Source organism: Vigna unguiculata, chromosome 3 (genome assembly GCF_037176805.1).
Source record: "Vigna unguiculata cultivar grain cowpea cultivar isolate G323 ecotype 2 chromosome 3, ASM3717680v1, whole genome shotgun sequence".
Taxonomy (NCBI): Eukaryota; Viridiplantae; Streptophyta; class Magnoliopsida; order Fabales; family Fabaceae; genus Vigna; species Vigna unguiculata.
In genome coordinates, this window is record NC_140794.1 from 39,430,627 (window position 1) to 39,454,378 (window position 23,752).

Sequence of the window (23,752 nt, forward strand, 5' to 3'; positions counted from 1 at the left end):
GACAACCAACAACTCTAGGTTGCTTGTTGCTTACATTGAAAAGACAACTGTTGTTCCTCGCTTTGGACAACATCAGGTGCAAATGGACCAATTCTACCATGTACTGGGATGAAAGAGAACTTGTTTATTGAAGTTTGAAGTTCTCAAGTTAACCATTGATAGAGGAGAGGAAATTTGAGTTTGTTTATGTTAGAGATATTACATATTTCTTCATTTTAATTTTATTGATGGAGATATAATATATTTTATTTTCTTTTATTATTATAAAATATTATGTATTATGATGATATTTTAGGTTTTACTTTTTCCTTTATATCATGGGATATTGTATACTCCATATATTGAACAAGTTTCTAATAGATCAATATGAAAAGTAAGCAAGCTCTCTTGAAGTTGTTTTCACCAAACATCTCTTGTGCATTTTTTCCTTCCCATGACTTATACATATCTAATATGGTATTAGAGAAAAAAAAAAAAAACCTTCCGCATTTTCTCCTTTCTTATTGATTTCTTGTCATGGCGAATCCTACTTCATTTTCTGGTTAATTGCCTTTCACAGGTTCTCGTCGACTTTCTCCATGTTCTCGTGACTGTTTATAGATTTTCGTGACTTTCTCCGTGTTCTCGTCGACTTTCTGGATATTCTCGTTGACTTTCTTCAAGTTCTCGTTGACTTTCTTCATGTTCTCGCGACTTTCTCTAAGTTCTCGTCGACTTTCTTCAGGTTCTTGACTTCTCAAGATTATTAACTTCTCTAGGTTGTCGAGTTCTCAAGGTTCTCAAATTTCTTGAATTTCTTAAGGTTCTCGAATCTCTCAAGGATCTTGAATTTCTCAAGGTTCTCAAATTTCTAGAATTTCACAAGTTTCTTGAATTTTTCAAGTTCTCGCTCTTCTCAAGTTCTCAAGAATTTTCTTCATGTAACTGCTTTCCAAAACTGCTACTTTCAAGTTAGACCTTCATAAACTCCATGCCTATCTTGAGAGGGGGTGTTAGAGATATTACATATCTCTTGATTTTAATTCTACTGATGAAGATATAATATATTTTATTTTCCTTTATTATTATAAAATATTATGTATTATGATGATATTTTAGGTTTTACTTTTTCCTTTATATCATGGGATATTGTATACTCTATATATTGAACAAGTTTCTAATAGATCAATATTCGTAAAATTCTCTGAGTTGTTTTCATCAAACACCTCTTGTGCATATGTAGACATGATATGTGATGCTAACACGAGGCATATGTAGACATGACAAGAAAGAATGAGACAATATTTGTGCATGCGAGACTTGGACATGTAAGTTATAATAATAAGTTGAAGGCAATGATGAAGAAAACAAAGTTAGGGGGCATATAAAGTTGAGAAATGCAACTGTCCCATTAACATTATTGAGGCATAGGATAGCGCTGCATTGTTATCGGTCTCACCATATTTAGATCTCATCTCTGCTGCTATAGCATTATACACATCATCCGAAAGTTTTCTCAGAATTTGAAATCATCTCCTTGGAACCATTTTTTGAGGAGTACAATATCACAAATTTAAATATAGCCCCACCAACACCAACACATTCATAGTATCATAAATACATGAAATAAAGTAATAAACAGACTCTTATTACAAGACATATCCATCAATATTTATGATCATACATAAGAATTATGAGTAAAGAAGGGAAAAGTCAGCATATATTTCACTATCTGTTGGACCTCATTGCAGCATCTTTGATCTGAGGGATGATGTAGCGTCACCTTCTCCACTGAGGTTGAATCAACTTATCTGAAATTTGATAATATGCACAACACAGTGATGAATGCCAAAAAGTAAGGCTTCATGCAGAGTTCACTACTATTGTAAGCACTCCACATTTATTTCAAGTACATACTATTTCAACTAAAACCAAAAAATCTTATCTCATGAATAGGTGAAAAGGGTGGAAAATCTTAAATTCTTACCAGTTCCATCCCTTGAAGATGATAGAGATCTATCAGTCCTTATCTTGTTGGTCAAGGCAGCCAATCTATCTGATCGTGGAGAGAATGAACCTAGCTTGCCGCTAAGCGAAGATGAAAGCGAAAGCCGGCGAGTTATGCTGCTTACATCTGCCAGATCACTAACAGACCGTGGAGAACACTGTCCTCTTAGCTTAGCTTTTGTAGATTCAGTAGGAGCCATGTAACTTGGAAGTCTTGGAGTGTTATCATGCAACACATTTTCAAGATCTGTAAAATTAGCAGGCAGGGAAGCTCTTCTCTGGAAATTCTTACTCTTCACATCATTCAACTCCTCAATCACTCCTCCATCTTTACCATTCATCAAACTATTATCATGCTCTTCTGCTTGCTGTGTAAGACTTTTCTCAGCATCACCTTCTTCTGACTTTGACACTGCCAAACATTTCATCTTCTCTGGTGAAATGTTCTGAATTTCAGCCTCTGGAACATCATTGACTTTTGTATGGTCTGAAACTTTTCTTCTGATGTGTGTTGTCTTCTCATTAGAAGCCTCCGACTTATCAGAAACATTCTGAATTTGAGATTTTCTAGAACCCCTTTTCTCAATTTCCTTTGGTGGATGTTCCTTAGCTGAATGCAATGCGGGGTTTGAATCCTTTTTTGGATTCCGTTTACTTTTTATGGAATCTGAGACTAAATCATGAGGTCCTTTCCTGGCATTTTTTTTAACTTGTCCCTTATTAGTTTCTACAGTTTGAGAACTTCCGTTTTGCTTATCAGACACTGAATCAGATCTCTGCGCTTCTTGAAGAGGTACCCAAAAGTGTGATTTCGTCCAACGGTCAAGCCATTCCCAAAAGTTAGGTTCACCAGTATTATATTTGAGATGTGGAGAAACAGCAGAGGGTGATGAAGCCAGAAGCTGAAAGGCATATATATCATAACTTATTATCTAAAACAATAAGAAAAAGGGACAAGAATAGGACAAACATATGAAAATCATATAGGATACTTTAACACGAGAGAACCGAAAGACAAAACATAACTGACGCATACTATTTCAGCAAACTAAACAAGAAAGAACGCAAGTAGCAAGAACACCAACCTTAAATTTATTAGGGTAACAATCTTTCATGGACAGTAAAAGTATTAGTTGATAATGACATCTTAATTCTTGTTTGTAGTGAACTGAATAAGCTAAGCTATATCATCTCAAGTGCGAACAAGAGCAAAGTTACACTTTGTATATGAGACACAAAAACTTGCTACCTTGTGAGCAAAGATATTATCTGAGAGCTTCACTGCCTGTGTAGATGCAACTACTCCAATAGATTTCGAGAATTTAGTATCCTGAGCAAAAAGATATTGCAGAAGCAGTTAGTTGATGCATACGAGTAAAAGGTCAAGTAGCTGATGAAAATTCATCTTGTGATTAAAGCTATGAAATGTGAAGCATAAATCACTAAAACTTTCTCGTTGTATTTTAACATCTCTCAATTTGATTAAATGAAAAACCTGTAAAATGTCTATCAAACATAAACCACAGATGATTGTGCTGATATCATTAGTTCAAGTATGTTTACCTTAAAAATTTTCTGCACTGCAAGGCCAATATCAGAGTGCCTAACCTTGTAACCACGGGCCAATGCTTGAAATCTAACTATTGACTTCACACAATACAAAGCAGAAATAGCTTGTCTTCTAACCAACTGGCCACGAATATAAGCTTGCAGTGGAATGATAACCTTTACAGTTTTATATGTCCCTCGCGCCTTCAATTGAATAAGATATGAATCACTTTATGCATTCATGAACCATTCAATTTTTTGTTTTCGCTATTTTTCTCCTAGAATATGGAGAAGCTCGTACAAACAGGTGACATATAAAAATCTGATAGTGAACATAACTTCCAAAGGATATTGTATAAATGTAAGATGTGAATACCTGATAGCCTCTAATAGCAGCCTGAATTGTTATTGCTGTTTTTATTAGCCTGCTTTTCTCATTATGTTCCTCAGAACAAAAATCATCAAGAGACTTTCCATTGGCCTGCTCAACTTCATTTTCAAGAATTACCCCATCGTTTGATGATACACTAATTACTTCCTTTTCTGATAGCTTTCCTTTAATAGCATTTGCACCAGATATAGAAGAGGACATTGATGTCTCCGAAGACACCACCAGAACATCCTTGTTACTTAAAGGTTTCTTTACAACAACAGAATTCACAATTACAACTTGCAGGTTAGAAAGTCTAAGTGCTTACATTACTGTTACAGCCAATAAAAACCAGAGTAGCAAATTAGAAATATTTCAGAAAAGACTTTGCACTTCTGGCATTCACACATGAGCAATAATTTGGATTAAATAATAAAAAAACAACACTTTAATGCTGCAGGTAAATTTTGACCAGTTAAAGATTCTTATCATTCAGACACCCTTTTATTTCTATAATAATATAGACATTGAGAAAGATTATACATAAACAAAGACTGAGGCCTATCACAAAGGCCAGAAAGAAAAACTTACATAAATATCTTTCTCTCTTGAAGACTTGGACTTTGACGACGATCTCTTCCCCAGAAGCAAGTTTCTGATCCATTTTCCAGGACTCTGTCTTCCCATCACAGTAAATATCAATACTTCAGAAAGCACAGAATTCCAATATCAGAATCTGCAAGCATCACATATACATCACATATAACAGAACAGAACCCTTTAGTGAGGAAGCTTCAGTAAAACATCTAGAGCAAGACAAATTATATTTTCTAATAGTTTCTTCCAACAATAACAATTACATCAGCTCCAGCACATTGTAATTTCTTCTCGCATAGAACTAACACATTACTGTTATTATTATTATTATCAGAATTTAAACAGTGCTCACACAGAAATAACCACGAGTAATTTAAAAAAGAAAAAATCTGCAGTGGCTATATTGTGATAATAAGGACAATAAGTAGAAGTCAAAGAGAAGCAGAAATGGTTGTTCTGTACAGAATGCCAAAGAAGAGTCACCTTCAGGGTGCACGCCTTCCCATAAGGAAACAGTGAAAGTAGGAAAACCACAAACGTTTGATGCCAACGAGAAAGAAAGAATGAACATAGCATTTGAAGAAACTGAGAAGAGAAACTTTGAAAGAAAACAATACTAATTAATTTAAGAGACAGATAAATAAATAAACGTGGCAGTCATTAAGGAACCGACAGAAGTGACAGTGTCCTATGGAATTGAACAGACTCTGTAATGCACACTGAAAGATACCTCCATCGAGGTTTCATGTTTCATCTTTCATCTTTCAAATCTAACAAAAACATATCTATGCTTCATTTTAGTCTATATTTTATGCTATGTTTTTTGGTCCCTGATTATTATAAATCTCCTCAAAGAAGATATTTTATGTTTATTATGCCTTAATACGTGTCTGTTGTTAAATTACAACATATATTTTTTGTACATTTTTTATTGCTTATAATAATTGAAATCCATCTAATCATTTGTCATTTCAAAATTGAGGTGTCTTTTGTCATGTTGCAATAATGGATGAAATATTATGATCACTTTTTGGATTGAGTATTTTTAGCTGCTATATATTTTAGTACTGTTACTAAAATTATCTCAGGTTTTTAATTTTTAATACAAGACATTAATTTCTCAGTTTTTGTCCCGTTTGATTTTTATCTAAAACATGGAAAGAAATAAGTTTTTTTTTTTTTGTTCAAAATCTCCTGTTACATGTACCAAAACGAAAAATTTTACTACAATCACCATATTCGTAAGTAATTGATCGAAGCCATAATTCAAACAATGTAAGTTTAATTATGTATTATCAATTTATCCTTGCGAGAAACAATGATTAGGAAAAAAGAAAAAAGAAAGAAAACTAGCATCATTTCACGTGCTTTCTTTTCCCGTACCTTACAAAAATTAAATATTACTAATAATACTCAATTAAAATACTATTTTAATGCATTTGGACCTCACGTTATTTCTTCCTGGAAGTGAAAAGCCGATTAAACATTAAAATCAACCTGAAAATTTAGAGAAAAAATCCAGTAATCAAATTAAAAATTGGTGAAATCATTAAAAGAAGGTCAATAATAAGCTAAAATAGAATTATTAAAATGTTAATTTTATATTTATTTTAAATATTTAAAGTTTAAAAATAAAATAAAACACTGTGATGGCAGGTTAGGATACAACTGCTGAACATTGTTACAGTTTCACATTATCCTTTTTTAATAATATATAAATAGCATTTTAAATTCGAAGAAACATTAAATTTGGTAATCTAGCTTACTTTTCTTCTTTCCAGTATAGTAACAAAATAAAAGCCTTTTTACATGGTCTGAAATGGCGCATATAATAACATCTTTTATTATCACACTTTTCCAAACTTACTCTAAAAGAATAGAACACACAATATATATATATATATATATATATATATATATATATATATATATATATATATATATATATATATATATATATATATATATATATATATATATATATATATATATATATATATATATATATATATATATCTTTTGTAAAGAGATAGTTTATTATATTACATATTTTTACTCAAATTTTTAATAAAAATATACCGTAACAAAAGAAAAATTATAAACTATTACATTAGTGTAATACAGATCCTTTGGTACACATCCATACTAATTAGGGATGGCAATTAGGGCCTGGCTCACGGGCCCGGCTCGCAGGCCTGCAGAAAAAATGCGGGGCGGGTCAGGATAGTGAGCCCACAGGCCCGCGCGGGCTCGGCCCTCATAGGCCCGTGGCCCGCACGAGCTAGTCCGCGGTCCGCGCGGGTCGGCCTGCAAGCCCGCATAAAATTAAAAAAAAACTTGCACTTATGTATATTAATTACTTCTTTTATGGACTCTTGCATTAACGTTTCAAATTCTTGTATAACTGGAAAAGACAAGTATTATATAATTTTTAATGTGCTAAAATTTAAAGAATACATTGTGTATGTCATAGTATGAATATGATGAAAATGTTGAATTATCAATTTATCATCTAATTCCCCAAAGTCTTTACTTAATTTTGTGAACTTCTTAAAGTTTCCAAATTTTTAAACATTGAAAGTTTTATCATAAAATTTTTAAAAAAAATTAAAAAAATTAAAAAAAAACGGGCCGGCCCGCGGGCCAAGGAGTATGCGGGGCGGGGCGGGGCAGCCCGCATTGTGCAGGCCTTATGCGGGCTAGGCCTAAACGGGCCGGGCCGGCCCGTATTGCCACTCCTAATACCAAGCACTCAAATCGACAACTATATTATTGTCGGTATTGGCAACACGATTATGACCACGCACGATATAAACCAAGGTATGTCATGAAACCTAAGAGAGTTCACGCGAAAGTGAACTAAGTAGGATTGATAGATGTAAATCTTGGATTACTTATATAATGAAGATTGTGGCGTGATTAGTCCATGGTAGGCCTATAAAAGGTAAAAGCTCATTAGGGGCATTATAAATATAGGATCCCAGAATAATAGTTGGGATCTTTATATTTGCATTCATTACAAACCTATCTCGGATTAGAACTAACTTGAGTATCAAAGTATCTTGTGCAGGTATCATCCAAGTAGATTAACTGTTCCAAGAACTTAAGGTCGACTAGAGACATCGACCACAAAGACTGCGACACTAGTAGAGAAGTGAGGCTTAAAGTTCGACATCACCACTACAAGTATTCTTTAATCCAAAAAATACCTTTTGAAACACCTAATCCGAAATAATTTTTTCTACAAAATGAGTGTTCCGGAAGGTCCTTATCCAAAAATATCTCCTAGAACACCAATTCCATAATGTATTTCTTTTAAACCTTCCATATTAGGTGTTTTGGAAGGTATCTTCAAATCCAAAAATTACCTTCCGAAAAATCTAGAATATAAATTGTTTTTTTTGAAATGAGTGTTCCTAAACATATTTCCAGATCGAAAAATAACATCAGGAATATATAATCTAGAAATCTCTTCCCTTGTTTTTCTTCTTCTTTCATGCACAACCCAAGAGCCATATTCTTCTTCTTCTTGACCAATCCAATGAAGACGTGGTGCAGTGAGCAATAAAGGTGCAAAACGAAGATGGAGGTGCAGTGCAAGGTGAACAAACGCAATGGGGAGAAAGCTCGAGTGAGAATTGAATGGAGGGGAGGGTGAAATTAGGGTTTCCATTTACTTTTGACAAAAGGGTAAAATGAGAATTTTTGAATTTAGGGAGGTGCAGGAAGAAGAAAAGGGATGTGGAGGAAGAAACCACCTAAATAGAGTTCATAACCATGAAGCATCCAGTAGTTACAATAAAATATTTGTACCAAAGGGGGGCTTCTCCCTGCACCTCCAATAATCTCTCCTGTACCCCCAAAACCTACTTTATTTCCATGTTTGCCCATGGTAAAAAAATCAGTTACTATTTCTTTTATCTCTTTCATCGCACTACACCCCCAAAACCCCTGCACCCCTCACCGCACTGCACCTCCAAAACCCCTGCACCCAAAACGCACCCTAATAAAGCAGATTCCCTGCAACCTGCACCCTTGGAATCTTTGACCTAGGTGCAAGTCTTTTATCTGACGTTGTGCACACAGCCTCCACACCTCCACACACTCTTCATCCTCCTTCTCCCTCTTATCCCACACAACTTCCACAATTGTTCTCCCCAGCCTCCGCGACATCCTTTTCTCCTCCACACCGTTGTTCTCCCCAGCCTCCGCAACATCCTTTTCTCCTCCACACACCATTCTTCTCCCCAGCGTCGGCAACCGCCTTTCATCCTTTCGTGCCGCTTCTCCAATTTTGACAGTTAAGTACTGGTTTTTTAATATTAGTACAGTGCATGCATGTGTGTATTTATATTTTAATTGATTTATTTATTTTTAGTAGTAGATTAGAAGATACTGGTTTGAATATTTGGTTTGAATATTTGACAAGAAGGGTTTTCCACGAATAGGAGTGTTTTTTTTTTAAGGAAACGGAATGTGGAATCTGTTTCCCAAAAACCTGAAACGGAATACAAACTCCATTTTGTGGTTTTTTTTTTAAGGAAACAGATTGTGGAATCTGTTTCCCGTTTTGGTTTTTTTTTTAGGAAACGGATTGTGGAATTCGTTTCCCTTTTTTTTAAGGAAACGAATTGTGGAATTCGTTTCCCGTTTCCTTTTTTTATTTTAGGTGAAACGGATTGTGGAAGTCGTTTCCCACACTGCTGAAACGGAACTTGGAATCCGTTTTGGTTGTGTTTTTTGGTTTTCCAACGAAACGTAGTATGAAATCCGTTTTAGCATCTGATTTACTTCTTGAATGCGTTTAATGTTTTTTATTTAAATTCGTTTCATGTAATTAATTTGATTATGATCAGTCTTCAATTTGTGAAATTGAACTTGCACTTAGAGTTATTGTTTTTACGAGGAAAAAAAAAGGAAAGATGAGGGCGAGTCTTTTTTATTTATTAATTTGTATTTTATTTTATTATAGATATGGTTAGGACTTGAGGAAATTTATCTAGACGTGGTTCAAATGATGCACCCGAGAGTTCCAGACAGGGTGGTGCACAGAAGAGACCGACAGCTTCGACTCGTAGAAGGGGTCAGCATGAGGCTAATGTTGTTGAGGTGATATTGTTGAGAATGAGGTTTCCGACGTTCCTCAGGAGGACGAGCAGGGGATTGATAACGATGGTGGAGGATTTCCTGGTGGTCCATATGATACATCTTTATTGACCCGGTACGTGGATCATGTTGCACGCATGATATGGGATGGTCAGGTCAGTAAGAAGTTTTTATATATGTTTAATTTTTTTGTTGTTAAGTATTTTTATTCTTTTTTGTTTCTTTTGTTAGGACCGAGTTGTGAAAGTGGTCTCCCATATTAAAAAAGTGAAGAAATTAGGACGTCCTCACCCTTCTGTTGCACCTTTTGTGTTAGCTTCTGGATTATCGCCTCTGTGCGATATTTTATATGAATATATTGATCTTGGGTTAGTATTGGGTTTCGTGGAGAGATGGCATCCCGAGACTAATACTTTTCATCTACCCATTGGGGAGATGACCATCACTTTAGATGACGTATGGTCACTTCTCCATCTTCCCATCAGTGGAAACTTTTGCTCGACTGAAAATCTTGAATATGAAGATTCAGTTGAGATTTTGACGACAATTCTTGGTGTTGACTGGGCCATGGATTGTGTGGAGCTGAATCAAAGTCGGGGTGCACAGGTCTGACTTAGTTGGCTGAGAGAGTTTTATGACAACTATTGTGAAAATGAGCTATGGGAGTTTGCTGCACGTGCATATCTTTTGCACCTTGTAGGGTGCACGATATTTGCTAACAAAAGCGCCACCTATGTTCGTACACATTTTCTCGAGCTATTTAGAGATCTCCCCACGTCATAGATATGCTTGGGGAGTTGCTGCTCTTGTCCACTTATATGACCAGCTAGGAGATGTCAGCTTTGCAAATACAAAGCAATTAGCTGGATATCTACCTCTTCTACAGATACCCATTTATATAACATTTTATTATTTATTTTACTTGTTTTTAGTTTTATATGACAATGGTTAAATGAAATGTTATTTGATACATGCTTGGATATACGAGCACTTCCCTACATTGGGAAGGAAGCAAGTACGGGATACATATGTGGAGACCGAACCCCGTGCTCTACGTTATGTCACTGGACGCGCCATTTCCGCTATAGCTGATGTTAGAGTCCAATTGGATGGCTTGACATATGATGGGATGATTTGGAACCCATATGTAGCACATAGAGCTGCTCGACAACTTGTAACACATGGCATGTTTTTTGGCTTCCTGAGGGTTGGTACCCTCGTACACCGTCATCTGCTGGAGCGTGTGTTGCGACAATTTGGCTTCATGCAGCCTATTCCACGACCGCCTAGTTCGCTTCCCATGATGGACTTTGAGGCTATTGATGATCGGTGGAAAAAGCACGAGCAGTTTGTTGTACATCAAGTGGTCCAAGCACCAGCTCCTTTTTCATGTTCAGATGGATATTTGCAGTGGTTTAGGAGAGTCTCCCATCCATAGATTTTACGTGGAGCTGAGGCCGACCGACCTAGCCTTGTGATTGTGCCCCGACTTCGTCGAAATTTGCTAGATGACATAACAGTTCAGAGGACGTCACCGTCATCATCTTCCAGTGGTTTATTGGTATGTTACAAATTTAGTTGTTCATATTATTAGTAACTTTTAATATTTGACATTAACTTGTTATTATCATAGGGTCTCGTGAAACGCATTGTAGGCGGTCTTCAGCGGATGATAGACTGTAGAGACGTTACGGAGGGCACAGTTGCTTGGGATCGCACTCATGAGTTATTGCAGATGGCTCAAGATGGCGTTGAAGAGGAAGAGACTAGAGGAGGACGTAGAGTTCGAGGTCGACGACCATCTACGTCTGGATAGTCGATTTACTATTTATTTGTATTTGATGTTAGAATTTACATTTCTATTGGATTTTATATTAAGATATTTCATCTATATATGGTATTTTATATTAAGTTATTTAATGTTAGCAATGAGGCCAAAATATATCAGTCCCTTGGCCAAAGGAGTTAGAATTTTATATATTGGTAAAATAATTACAAACTACAACAGTGAAATACTTAATACAATCAACAAATATCAGTCTTCCATGAGATCTACATAACTACGATCCACTACGTGTAAATCTAGGAATGCTTGCATCCTATCTCTATAAAATGATGCCCACCCTTTTGCCTTTGGGTAACAATTGCTAGATGATATGATATCCACTGTCGGTAATGGACAACCTTCTTGTAGACGAACCTGTAATTACGCAATTAGTCAATAGAGAAATAAAGTTCTTTATAAAAATAATATATATATATATATATATATATATATATATATATATATATATATATATATATATATATATATATATATATATATAAACATATATACCTGCACAAAATGAGAATTGTAAACATGTCCGACACAAATTAGTCGATGTTGACTTTGCGAAATAGGTGGGGATGTACGAAGTGGGAATATCGTCAAATTCTGAACTGATGACAAGCACACGAGGATTACATTATACCGATTAGCAATCACATACCCCATGTCTGGTATAGTCATCCACTTGTCTCGATTAGCCTGTATATAATTAATTAGATTATAATAAAACAAAATCATAAAAAACTTGTAATACATAAATTTCAACATTGGTGTATAGAAGTTATACCCCTGATGGTGATTGAACTAGCAAAGACTTTCTCAATTCTTTCAGACGATCATAGCCTCCAACTAATGTTGTATATTCATCTCGCCATTGACTAAGTTCTTTATATAGATCATGTCTGATTAAAGGCCACGACTCCTCACCCATACCTAACAATGCAGCAATGCATCTATATCCACAATGATCGTCCGCCACAACATCGACAACATCGAGTATATAAGGATGAAAAACAAGATTGAACTGTTCTAGCATGGGTATTACTTTCTCTTCAATTACATGTTTGCTCTTCAGGTTGTTTTCTGTTTTTGCAACACATGTGTCTTGTCTTGAGGACTCAATGAAGGCGTCCACATGCTCAAAATATGAGGGATCACGTTTGGTTGACTTCTTTGATCTATGACTCTTAGCTGCACCTTTCGTCTTAACTTTACTCGGTGGTGGTAACATCGATGTCATGGAAGGGCAAACTATGTCATGTAATTTATGTTTTATGGTCACTTTTCCTGCAATATCAACTTCTTTGAAAAGATTAAGCAGTAGATCACTGAATAGATAATTGCCCTTCAGATTGTGAAGACGACACATTTGAGAAGCTCAACCTAGTCCACATGACATGAATTTCTTGGAGAGGAATCATCTTAGGATCATATCGTGCTAATTCACACGCACATGGTAGACCATAAGTTTGTCTGAGAATGCAGCCACAACGACTACTATCGAATTCAATCTTCTTTACTCTTTCCAACTCTGGAGCAAGGAGTTCTAAGGCACATCTAGAAATATTTCCCACTAATCTTCTATAACTCAATGCCTTGTAAGAGTCACTGATCATATTTATACTTCTTTCAAAAGACGCCTTAATTTCGTTGTGTTGCAAGATAATAACGTTGTGAATTCCATCCCAACACGAACAAAGGTCTCCCATACTACTTCCAAGAACTTTCTTCAGACTCCAGTGAGCAGACTCAACCCTAGTACAATTTATACAAGGAAATCATATAAACCATTAATAAAAAAAATTAATTAATAGCAAAATGCAAACATACCTGTTTGATGTTGTATTCCCCAAATGCATAACTTTGTTCGTCCATGCCTTCACAAAGAATTTCTTATAAGGAATGATCCACGAGTCGTCAACATATTCAAAGAATACAGGCCATGGCTGGCAAACAAGCTCAAGGCGATGAACACACTCGTTGAACTTTAATTCATCTTCACAGTCCATCACATTCTCCCAGGCTTGCAATACAACATCCCATGCATCAACAGAATTTACTAACATTTTGCACTTTGCCTGCACATTTTTTTGAATGTGGAAACGACATAGAAGATGATAACACTCAGGGAACACAATGCCAACAACATTCATTAGAGCAAGATCCCTATCAGTTACAATGACTTGTGGACCACCCTCGGACGTCATAAACAGACCTTTTAGCCTTTCAAGAGCCCAAATGAAATTATTTTGCTTTTCACTAGATAAAAATGCAAAAGCGGCTGAGAAAGTTAATCCTGTTGAGGTCACACCAACAATCTCAAGTAATGGCAACCGATATTTGTTGGTTTTATAGGTACTATCCATTAAGAACACAATATTGAATGAATTTAACAACTTCACAGCATCAGGATGGGTCCAGAACAAATCGTTAACCACATCAGATTCATCAAGACATCTACTAAAATGGATGTAGTGATCACGTTCCAACATCAACATTAACTGTTGTAACTCAGTTCTTAAACCTCTTATTGAACGTTTGTACCTATATCTTGCATTATACACTTGCTTCAGAGTTGTAACATTACACTCATCTTTTTCTTTAAGAGTGAGAAGTATATTTGCAGGTTTTACTTGACTTTTAGTCATATCAACAAGCAACGACTGTTCAGTAGACTTCAACCTACTCGCATAGGGGTGACCAACTAGAGTAGATGAGACATCGTGATTATGGTAACCACATTTTACATTCAACACCCATCCCTCCCCTTGAGATATGGGTCTCCCTCTCAATCTAAAGGGACAATCACATTTTCTTGTCCAAGATAAACTCGGTTCTGCATCACACTTGTATTTTCTATATTTTCCACCTCTTTCACAACCTAATAATACATGGGTCTTTCTTCCAGGTTGTCCATTATATTTATCCGATCTTAGAATAATAACAACAAATCCAAGATTATAAGCAACCCCTCTAACCCATTTAATTAAATCTTCACGTGTTGAGAAAATATCATCGGTTGAAAAATGAGATGTATAATCTTGTTCGCAGATATCATGAACAAAATCAGAAAACTCTGACATGAGACTACAATTTAGTTGAGAATCCGCTTGAGAATCCAAGAAACTCAAATAACTAAAATGATGATCTTCCATAATGAACTATAATAAAAAAATTAATACGTAAATAACCCATCCAGGGTAACCACATAATACATAAGAATATTAAAAAATAATGCAATTAAAAAAAGAATGCAACACGTATCAGAGAAAAAGAGTGAATGCAACACGTATCAAAAATTGAAAACTGATTGCATGCTGATATTCATAACTGATTGCATGATTTACGTTAGAAAATTCACCAATCACACAGTATACATTTACTCACATTAAAAATTCACCAATAACACAATATACACGTATCAACATTCAGTACCAACACACAAAATCCAAGTATAAAACGGAATACCTTCCGTTTCACAAACATATGAAACGGATCCCAAAACCCGTTTGACAAAAAAGGACAGGCAACTTGGTGAAATGGGTTACAAATTCCGTTTCACATCTTTAAGAAACGGATTATGTAATCCGTTTGGAAAAAAAAATTGGTTTCTATTTGATGTTTCAGTGTTTTGTCTGTCGGACAAAACAACCATGCAAATAAGGAGCGGGAATTTGAATGAAATAACTGATTCAATTCTATTTCTTAGACGACGACAACATGTACATGCATGCCACCAATCTTATTCACGACTTCTTTTCTTTGCACATTGTTGTCGGAACTGGAAATGGAATCAAGAAGAAAGAAATAGGGTGTGGGTGTAATTTTGAAGAGATTATCATGCAAGGTTTATTTACCACTAAGGTTTAAAAGTAAGGTTTAAAAGTAATGGGGTGAGGGTGTAATTTTTTTATGAATGGGGTGTAAGCAAAAAAATCAAAATTTATGGGAAACGGCATACACTTTCCGTTTCATAAAATTGTGAAACGGATTCCTTATCAACTCTCATTTATCATCTAAGAAATGCATTAGGCTTATCAACTCTAATTTATCATCTAAGAAACGCATTAGGCTTATGCCTTCATTGAATTAAAACACCAAAAACAAATGTCATTGTAAGAAACTCTATTATTAAATTAAGAAAGGTGACTTACAGCATCCTCACAACCAGCTACGAACATGAGTCATGTATATCTATCTATATATATATTTACCACAGAGTAAGGTTTAAAAGTAATGGGGTGGGGTGTAATTTTGTTATGAATGGGAAAATCAAAATTTATGGGAAACAGAATACAGATTCCGTTTCATAACACTGTGAAACGGATTCTGTAATCCGTTTCATAAAAAAATTGCAATTTTTTTTATGAAACGGATTACAGAATCCGTTTCACAGTGTTATGAAACGGAATCTGTATTCCGTTTCAAAAAGAATAGTAATTTTTTTTATGAAACGGATTACAGAATCCGTTTCAAAATGTTATGAAACGGAATCTGTATTCCGTTTCCCATACATTTTGACTTTTTTTGTGAAACAACTTTTGTATTCCGTTTGGTAAAAGTTTGAAACGCATTCGAGAATCCGTTTCATAAAAGATTTCGTTATATAGTTTATGAAACGGAAAACAAATTCCGTTTCACATCACAAGCAAACAGAAAAAACTTAAGCTGGTATGAAGGCTAACCTGGATAGACGGGAACTACCACTTGGAGAGAAGATAACGCAGTTACTCACAACCACCTTCCTTCAAAGAACCAACAATGACAGAAACTTCAATCACAATAACCACAACGCAAACTGAAGACACTGAGAGAATAATGATTTTTACAAAAAAAATAAATGAAAGTGATACAAACCAGAAGAGGTACCACCACCACCAGAGACAATGAACGAATGAAGGACAGAAAAATTAAAGCTCTCAGGGACCACGGAGTATAGAGAATGAAACTGAGCAAAATTTTAAATGAAAGCAGACACTAGGATGGAGAAGAAACGGGAGTAGAAGAAATACTAATAGTTACATTTTGGGGGTGCAGGGCAGGGACGTTGGCGACGCAGTAAATGAAATTTACTGTGTCCCTACCCACTTTCACCCACTCTCACCCATATGTTAAATAAGGGTATAATGGTCAATTTTGGGGGTACAGAAGAACTGTTGGAGATGCAGGGAGAAGGCCCCGTACCAAAGTTATAACAACAAAGCTTCAACTGATACAGAATATAAAATTTTATCCTACACACTAATAAAATTTCCAAACGTGAATATATACAAAAGATGAAACTACAAATTTTTGTATGGAATGTAAAAGTTATGGGAATAGTACATAGTTATCCTTTATAAATTTTTACCATTCTTTGCCGAAAGAAAAAAAAATTATGGAAATCCACATATTTTAAAACATAATAACTCCAACTCAATGATCTTCCAAAATGTAACTTAATATAAATATCACAAAAGAAAAAATAGCATAAAAACGATCTAAAATAAGATTCTATATAGTAATATAATGCAGAATAGCCATCCTATACTATTCAAGATCTCCTAAATGAGTAGAGCAATTCCTAATTTGGAGAGGAGCTTTGGAACATTATTATCTTAGCACTCAATTCCCGTTTCTGAATGATCAAAGTTCATTAAAACAATACCACAAGTTTACCCCACTAAGTAAAACTTACCAAATCTGAAAAGCCAAAAATTTAAATCATAAACTATAACTCCTACTCTATTCATGGTATATGTATTTATCTATACAATATTATGTCTTTTTATTAGAAAAAAATGAATTTAATAAAATTAGAGCATTTAGGATATTCTAACTATTTTACAAAAAAATATGTAAAAAATAGCATCGTATTAGGCTTACACATTTTGTAGGTATCAATATTACTTAGCATGTGTTAAAAAATAACCTATTACTACAAGAATTTTTTTTCTTAATTATTGATGAGAATATTTGTCCGTAATGAATTCGTAGGTAAAATCTATTGGTAGCATTTGCCAGTAAATTAGAATTTATATTATCGACAAATATTGTTGTTGGTATTGTATCCAATGGTAATATTTGTCAGTAAAATGAGCAAAAAATTTCTCACCAACTCTGATGAGATTTTTTTTATAAGTTAAATGGAGATGTGTGAGTAGTAGAAAAGAAGAAGAGAAAAGGAGGAGGAGGAGAAGTTGAAGTTCGTGGTGGAGGCATGACAACGATAGCAGCTAGAGTTAGAGGAGGAGGAGAAGGAAATGGAAGATGAGGAGAATATAGGGAGGAGGAGAGCCAAAATCAGTGGTGGTGGCAATGGTGGTAGAGGGGAAGGAGGAATATGAGGAAAAAGAAGAAGAAGAAAGAAAGGAAAAAGAAAAAAAGAGGAAAAGAAGAAGAAAAAAAGAGGAAAAATAATATACAATCGCAACATTTACTGATGGATTTTACTAATGGTGAGAATTTGTCTGTAATTACCAACATATGCTTACCAATAAATTACCGTTAATAAAATTTATCGATGACCATTTTATAGGTTGATTTTTGGTTATTGGTAATCCATTGTTAAATTTCATTTACCGACAAATATTCGTTATTATCAACAAAATTTTTTCTGTCATTAATTAGCAATTTTTTAATTATGTATTAGGGAGAAAAACTTGATAAAAATAAGTAAATTAGTGGCAAAATCATATTTCTAGTCTGAAAATGTTTACAATAATAAATATAATCACAAACAAAGAATACTATTACATTAAATTGTGTAAACATCATAAACGGTTATTGACTACCCAAATACATCAATAAGGGGAGGTTTGAGTTGATACAGTCTCACAACCCTTGAAGCAGCATGAAAGTCTTAACCATGATAAAGTCTCACGACCTTTGAAGTAGCCCTTGCTAGAGACGCGAAAACAACGTCCATCATCCCTACATGTGGTTTTGATCTCCCAGCTCCATTCTTGCTAGAGTTGTCAAAATGGGTAACCCGGCCCGACCTGGCTTGACCCACCACAGGTTGGCCACTTAGTGAGTCAACCCAACTCGACTCACTTATTAGCAAGCCAAAACAATTCAAACATGGCCTAGCCCACCACAGATTAGTGGATTAAACAGGTTGGCTCACTGGCTCAATTAAAAAAATAAAATTTTTTTATTTTTTTCAGTCAAAACTAAATTATAATTTTGATTAAAATCTAAATAAACTTCAATATAATCCAAAAATACATTCCAAAAGATGTTAAACTCCAAATACAAACTAAAATCATAAAAGTACAAAGTATCAATGTGTTAGCTAAAAAAAAACCTAACTCGACCCAAATGTAAAGCCCAACTTAATAAAAAAACACTTGTGTGACCCTTTATTTGCGAGTTGGTGAGCCAACCTGGCTCACCACGGGTTCAACCCGGGTGAGCCAGGTTCTAAGTGGGTCAAGTCAAAAATCAACCCGTATTGAAATTTGTAAAAGAATTTTAACCCAATCCGACTCGAACTCGTGGTGGGCTGATTTGGCTTACGGGTTCCAACCTATTTTAACAGCTCTAATTCTTGTAAAAAGAAGATTTGTACTCCCCAACACTAGTACTTGCAATAAAAGAACAGGTCTTCCCAACGCTTCCCTAACATTATCTATCCCTACAAAACGAAAACCAGCATTCCTATGTTGTTTATCCTAATGTGTATATGTCTTGGATTAATAATTCCATAACTAAATTTCACAATGACTTTAAGCCTTGAATTGGACATTGGTACCAATCACTATATGAAAATGTAGCATTAGGTAACCATGCACTCACTTGTGCCATACAAAAAAAATTTCTAGGTCTACTTTCCTTTGTTTAAAGATTATTCCATTTTTATGGTTCCAAATTTTCTAGATAATTACTAACCATGTTCCTTTCTATATTTTATTTTTGTTTTCCATTTATTTGCATATATGAAAGTGTTGGAAGTTAACAATGGGTTGGTTGTGATGCATTGTAGTCATTCTCACCTACCTATCACACATCTCCCACATAGTTTGGGTAATTTTATTGTCAAAGAAGATATGTTTGATGTTCTCATTTTTTGTACACAACTCACAAGAGATATTACCTAACTATGTACCTTTACTTACTAATTTTTCCTTTGTTTCCACCTTATTATCATTACCCTCTTCCTTAATGTTTGCACCTTCGGAATAACATTTTAGCTCCACAAGGACTTAAAAAGCACTATCATGTTCCCCACCTAGCCTACCTTGCAATATATTATATGTGAACCTCATAGAAAATGATTCTTCTTCTTCCTTCTTCCATACCTAGGAATCCTCACAATCTCTTTTGAAAGTTTGGCCATTATGAATTGTAATAATTCATGTTGGGCTTTCTCCTATACCCAACCCACAACTCCCCTATAGTTTTATCTTTACGTTTGAAATTGTAAATAGACTAGGAAACCTACAATAGAGTGATATTCCTCCTACCCATTTTTCTTCAAAACTTAATTTTATTTCCTTCTCCTACTCTCCATATTACACTATTTTCAACCAATACCCTTTGTTGGATGCATCCACTAATAAAGCATATATCTTTCCACCACTAGGATCCCTTCTATGTTGTGTTAAAATCATTTAAGTTTCTCCAAGATCTATACTTAGATTATAAAATTTCATTCCACTTTCCTTGATTTTCCATGCCTAATCTCCATTTCCATTTTTCTAAAAGGACTTTGTTAACAATATCTATAATTCCTTATCCTCCTTTTTCCTTAGTCTTATATAAGGTTTGACATTTAATCCATGTTATCTTTCTATCCTCAGATCCCCAACCTCAAAGAAAATTTCTTTATACTTTTATGAGCTCTTTACATACACCTTTTTACACTTTGTAGAAAGATAGATAATATAAAAGAAGTGCTAAAATGACAGACTTTATTAGGCAAAATGACTAACAAATGACAATGACCTACCTTTCCAACTAGTTAACTTATGCTTAACTTTGTCTACCATAACTTGCCAAAACTGTTTTTTATTGGATTCCCCCTTATTGGTAGGGCTTGGCATAATTTACTAAACTATACTAAATTATAGTTAATTGTACTATATTAAACTAAAATATACTAAACTATTCATAATAATAGTTGAACTGTATTATAAAATAGTTCAGTTTTAAGAAACTAAACTTATGTTAAATTAACTAAGTTAACTGTTGAACTATAGTAAATAGGTTATTAATGTGAAAGAAAAGATTGAAAGAGCAAAATACCACAAATAAAATATTGGTATTAGGATAAGAATTGGACTTATGTGTTTTGTGTCTTACGTTCTATTCTTTCTCTTTCATATTGAAATATTTATTTTATTTTATCTTAATTTTTTTTCTTTACTCTTTCTCTGAGAAAACTATAAAATATTTATAATTAATTTATTAAAAAAATTATAAATTCATTCAAGATCTTATTTTATTTTGAATGAATTTTACTATGTAATGTTATTTTTATGTTATGATTTTATGATTTTACAGAAGTTATTTTTAAAAATTAAATTTTGTGACAACTAACATTTTTATAATTTTTTATTTAGATTTAAGTTTTTCGTAACTTAAATATTGAAATTAGTATAATAAATATAAATATTGATACTAACGTATTTTTTTATTTTAAAATTTTATGTAATATTATTTTTTGTTTTAAAATATTTATTATGTGGCATCAACTTTTTTAAAGAGGATTTATTTTAAAAAATTCTTAAAAAATATAAAAAGTTATTGGTTCGTTGCTTCACGAAATATATTTTAGAACTTCATAAAATTTCTAGAACATTTTTTACACAAATATTAATGAATACAAATGTTAAAAAAATATTAATTTTGAGAATTTTCTAAAATAAATCCTTTTGACAAATTTCACGCAACATAATAAACATCGTAAAACTGAAAAGTAATATTACATAAGATTTTAAAATATAAAAAATACGTTAATACCGATACTTATATTTATTATATTAATTTTAATATTTTAATTAATTTTAAGTTACGGAAAACTTTAATATAAATAAAAAAAATTATAAAAATGTTAATTGTGACACAACTTAACTGTTGAAAACAAATTTTTGTAAAATTATAACATAAAAATAACATTACATAATAAAATTCATTCAAAATAAAAAATAAGATCTAACATAAATTTATAATTTTTTTAATAAATTAATTGTTAATAGTATAAAAAAAATTAAAATAGAGTAAAAAAAAATATTTCAATGTGAAAAAGCAAAGGCTAAAACAGAAAACCAATATCTTATTTGTTGGTACTTTACTTTCTTAGTCTTTTCTTTCATTTCAAAAGTCTATTTACTATAGTTCAACAGATAACTTTGTTAACTTAATAAGAGTTTAGTTTTCTAAAACTAATATAATTCAATTCAATTAATATTATAAATAATTTTATTTAATATAGTACAATTAACTATAGTATAGTTTAAGAAATATGTTCAGCCCTGCTTATTGGTATACCTAGGTACTTAAACATGGCTTTCATATATCTATAGTATAGGATCCTAGAGAAATTATCCATTACTTCCATGTTCAACCCTGGTCCTCCAATCTTACTTTCACAAAACTTAGTCTTGAGACCACACAACAACTCAAAGCTTCTCAGGTTAGCTTCTATAACTAGTATGTTGTGAGTACTTTCTTCATAAACAAATACAGTATCATCTACAAACTGTAGTAAGCCAACCTCAACGCCCTTGTTCCTCACACTCACACCTTAGTACAATTATTTCTTTGTTGTTTATCTCACAATTCCTTCTAACCCCTTTGCTACTACAAGGAATAAAAGTGGGGCCATTGGATCCCCTTACCTCGAACCTTTTGTTGATCTAAACTTTGGGTTTGACTTCCATTAACTAAGATAGACACAATGGTAATTAGAGTTTAGATCCACATTAACAATTACCACACTCTTTTTTCTTTACCTACAATCTTCCACAACATCATTAACTACTAAGATGCTATCTAAAGTCCTCTTTCCTTCATATTTGTTGTTTCTGAATCATCTATTGTTTCTGGAAACACTCTTTTCAACCTATTATAACTTAAGAAAATTATAATGTAGAAGGTAAGGATTATTTTTACTCATAAGTGGTTTGATAAAACAATAAATTTAGTAAATTTAACTAGAATAATATCTCTTACCATATCAAAAGTGAATTTTAAATCTAATTTATTATCATAAAATGAGCTTGTAAAATGATAATTGTTTTTATTTATGTACTATAAATCAATCTCGTATCTAGTTGATATAAATTTTTATTATATTTATTATAAAATTAATTGCACATTTCTTGTTTCATTATTAAGAATTCTTATATTACTTGAGATTTTTCTTGCAAATTTGCAAGAAAAACTTTTTCCTGTTATTTTTTTTTAGGAATCTTAATTGGCAAGTAATTTTTTCGTGGGTAATTATTTCCTAAAAAATTATTAAAATTGTAAGTATTTCCTACAAAATTTGTTGTGAAAAGTGTTTTATACAAAATATTTTGAAAAAAAATTGACATCAATTTCCACCATTTTGTTTTCATAACAAAATTTACAAGTATTTTCTAAAAAAAATTGAAACAAAATTGGCAAAAAAATATGAATGTTTTAGTAGTGTTTCTAAATTAGTCAAAATGATAAAAAAAACTATACTTTGAGTGAAAATCATAAATAATATTCAAAGATAAATTTAGAGGAATAATAGTTTTTTTTTTCTTGTAAAGATAAAAATAACAGACAGAATAATTGTAACAATATTGTTACTATTCTAGAATTTTTTTAGCTCTATAATTATCTTGACTTTCATATTTATAGAAAAATCTAGAATTATCATGATATCCTATAGCCATAGTGAAATATTTAAAAGTATGAACATTTAAACTTTTTAGAGCTATGAATAAACCCATTCTCCAGATCTTGCTAAGTTAATAGAGTTGTAAGTGAAAATTCCATTTTTACATTATTATTACAAGAAAATTTCTATTTTGCTAGTGTTAGAAAATGATTGCTCAAATAATATTAATAATAATATAAATATGAAATAATATAATAATAATTATTAACTCAATAATAATACTAAGACAATATATAAAACAATGAATATTAATCAGAGATCAACAATTATAATAACAATAATAAATAATAGATAAAAAGTAAGAAGTAGAAATATCCTGAGTTGAGGCACGCATAGCGCTATCCTTAGAGAGAAAACGCCCCTATTCCGAACCTTATGAACACCACTTTAAAGATAATATAGAAAAGAAAAGAAAAACATTTCTCTAGAAAAACTCTAGAGTTTGTTGTCTCTCTGA

The 23,752-nt window shown here is 33.0% G+C and overlaps 3 protein-coding genes across 7 annotated transcripts; all 3 read right to left on the reverse strand.

Annotated features, from left to right (window-relative positions):
• Positions 1–1,490: 1,490 nt before the first annotated feature.
• LOC114179925 (protein IQ-DOMAIN 29-like) lies at positions 1,491–5,341 on the reverse strand. Of its 5 annotated transcripts, XM_028066433.2 has the most exons (8): positions 5,232–5,249; positions 4,985–5,099; positions 4,496–4,640; positions 3,911–4,174; positions 3,550–3,738; positions 3,236–3,316; positions 1,967–2,888; positions 1,491–1,790 (listed from the first exon to the last, which is right to left on the reverse strand). In XM_028066433.2, the coding sequence occupies exons 3-8, from the start codon at positions 4,589–4,591 to the stop codon at positions 1,759–1,761; spliced, it is 1,584 nt and encodes a 527-aa protein (XP_027922234.2). In that variant the 5' UTR covers positions 4,592–4,640; positions 4,985–5,099; positions 5,232–5,249; the 3' UTR covers positions 1,491–1,758. The 5 variants fall into 5 exon arrangements, with proteins under 5 accessions (XP_027922234.2, XP_027922235.2, XP_027922233.2 ...); XM_028066434.2 differs by lacking the exon at positions 4,985–5,099 and having other exon boundaries at positions 5,232–5,341; XM_028066432.2 differs by lacking the exon at positions 5,232–5,249 and having other exon boundaries at positions 4,985–5,224.
• Positions 5,342–11,642: 6,301 nt separating this feature from the next.
• LOC114175374 (uncharacterized) lies at positions 11,643–12,669 on the reverse strand. Its single transcript, XM_028060148.1, has 3 exons — positions 12,226–12,669; positions 11,946–12,137; positions 11,643–11,807 (listed from the first exon to the last, which is right to left on the reverse strand). The coding sequence occupies exons 1-3, from the start codon at positions 12,667–12,669 to the stop codon at positions 11,643–11,645; spliced, it is 801 nt and encodes a 266-aa protein (XP_027915949.1).
• A 695-nt stretch (positions 12,670–13,364) lies between these two features.
• Positions 13,365–14,521, reverse strand: LOC146887836 (protein FAR1-RELATED SEQUENCE 5-like). The gene is made up of 2 exons (XM_085670425.1): positions 13,441–14,521; positions 13,365–13,384 (listed from the first exon to the last, which is right to left on the reverse strand). The coding sequence occupies exons 1-2, from the start codon at positions 14,519–14,521 to the stop codon at positions 13,365–13,367; spliced, it is 1,101 nt and encodes a 366-aa protein (XP_085526551.1).
• Between the last annotated feature and the right edge of the window lie 9,231 nt (positions 14,522–23,752).

What these genes read in the sequence shown, in the direction of transcription:
- LOC114179925 (XM_028066431.2), bottom strand. Translation starts at nt 5,072, where the DNA reads ATGTTCATTCTTTCTTTCTCGTTGGCATCAAACGTTTGTGGTTTTCCT. An exon ending in ATAATATCTTTGCTCACAAG is followed by an intron (nt 2,889 to 3,235) that starts GTAGCAAGTTTT and finishes TATGCCTTTCAG; the next exon opens with CTTCTGGCTTCATCACCCTC. An exon ending in ATCTTCAAGGGATGGAACTG is followed by an intron (nt 1,791 to 1,966) that starts GTAAGAATTTAA and finishes ATCAAATTTCAG; the next exon opens with ATAAGTTGATTCAACCTCAG.
- LOC114175374 (XM_028060148.1), bottom strand. Translation starts at nt 12,669, where the DNA reads ATGTTACCACCACCGAGTAAAGTTAAGACGAAAGGTGCAGCTAAGAGT. An exon ending in TAGTTCAATCACCATCAGGG is followed by an intron (nt 12,138 to 12,225) that starts GTATAACTTCTA and finishes AATTATATACAG; the next exon opens with GCTAATCGAGACAAGTGGAT. An exon ending in ACAATTCTCATTTTGTGCAG is followed by an intron (nt 11,808 to 11,945) that starts GTATATATGTTT and finishes GCGTAATTACAG; the next exon opens with GTTCGTCTACAAGAAGGTTG.
- LOC146887836 (XM_085670425.1), bottom strand. Translation starts at nt 14,521, where the DNA reads ATGTCAGAGTTTTCTGATTTTGTTCATGATATCTGCGAACAAGATTAT. An exon ending in CTGGGAGAATGTGATGGACT is followed by an intron (nt 13,385 to 13,440) that starts GTGAAGATGAAT and finishes CTTGTTTGCCAG; the next exon opens with CCATGGCCTGTATTCTTTGA.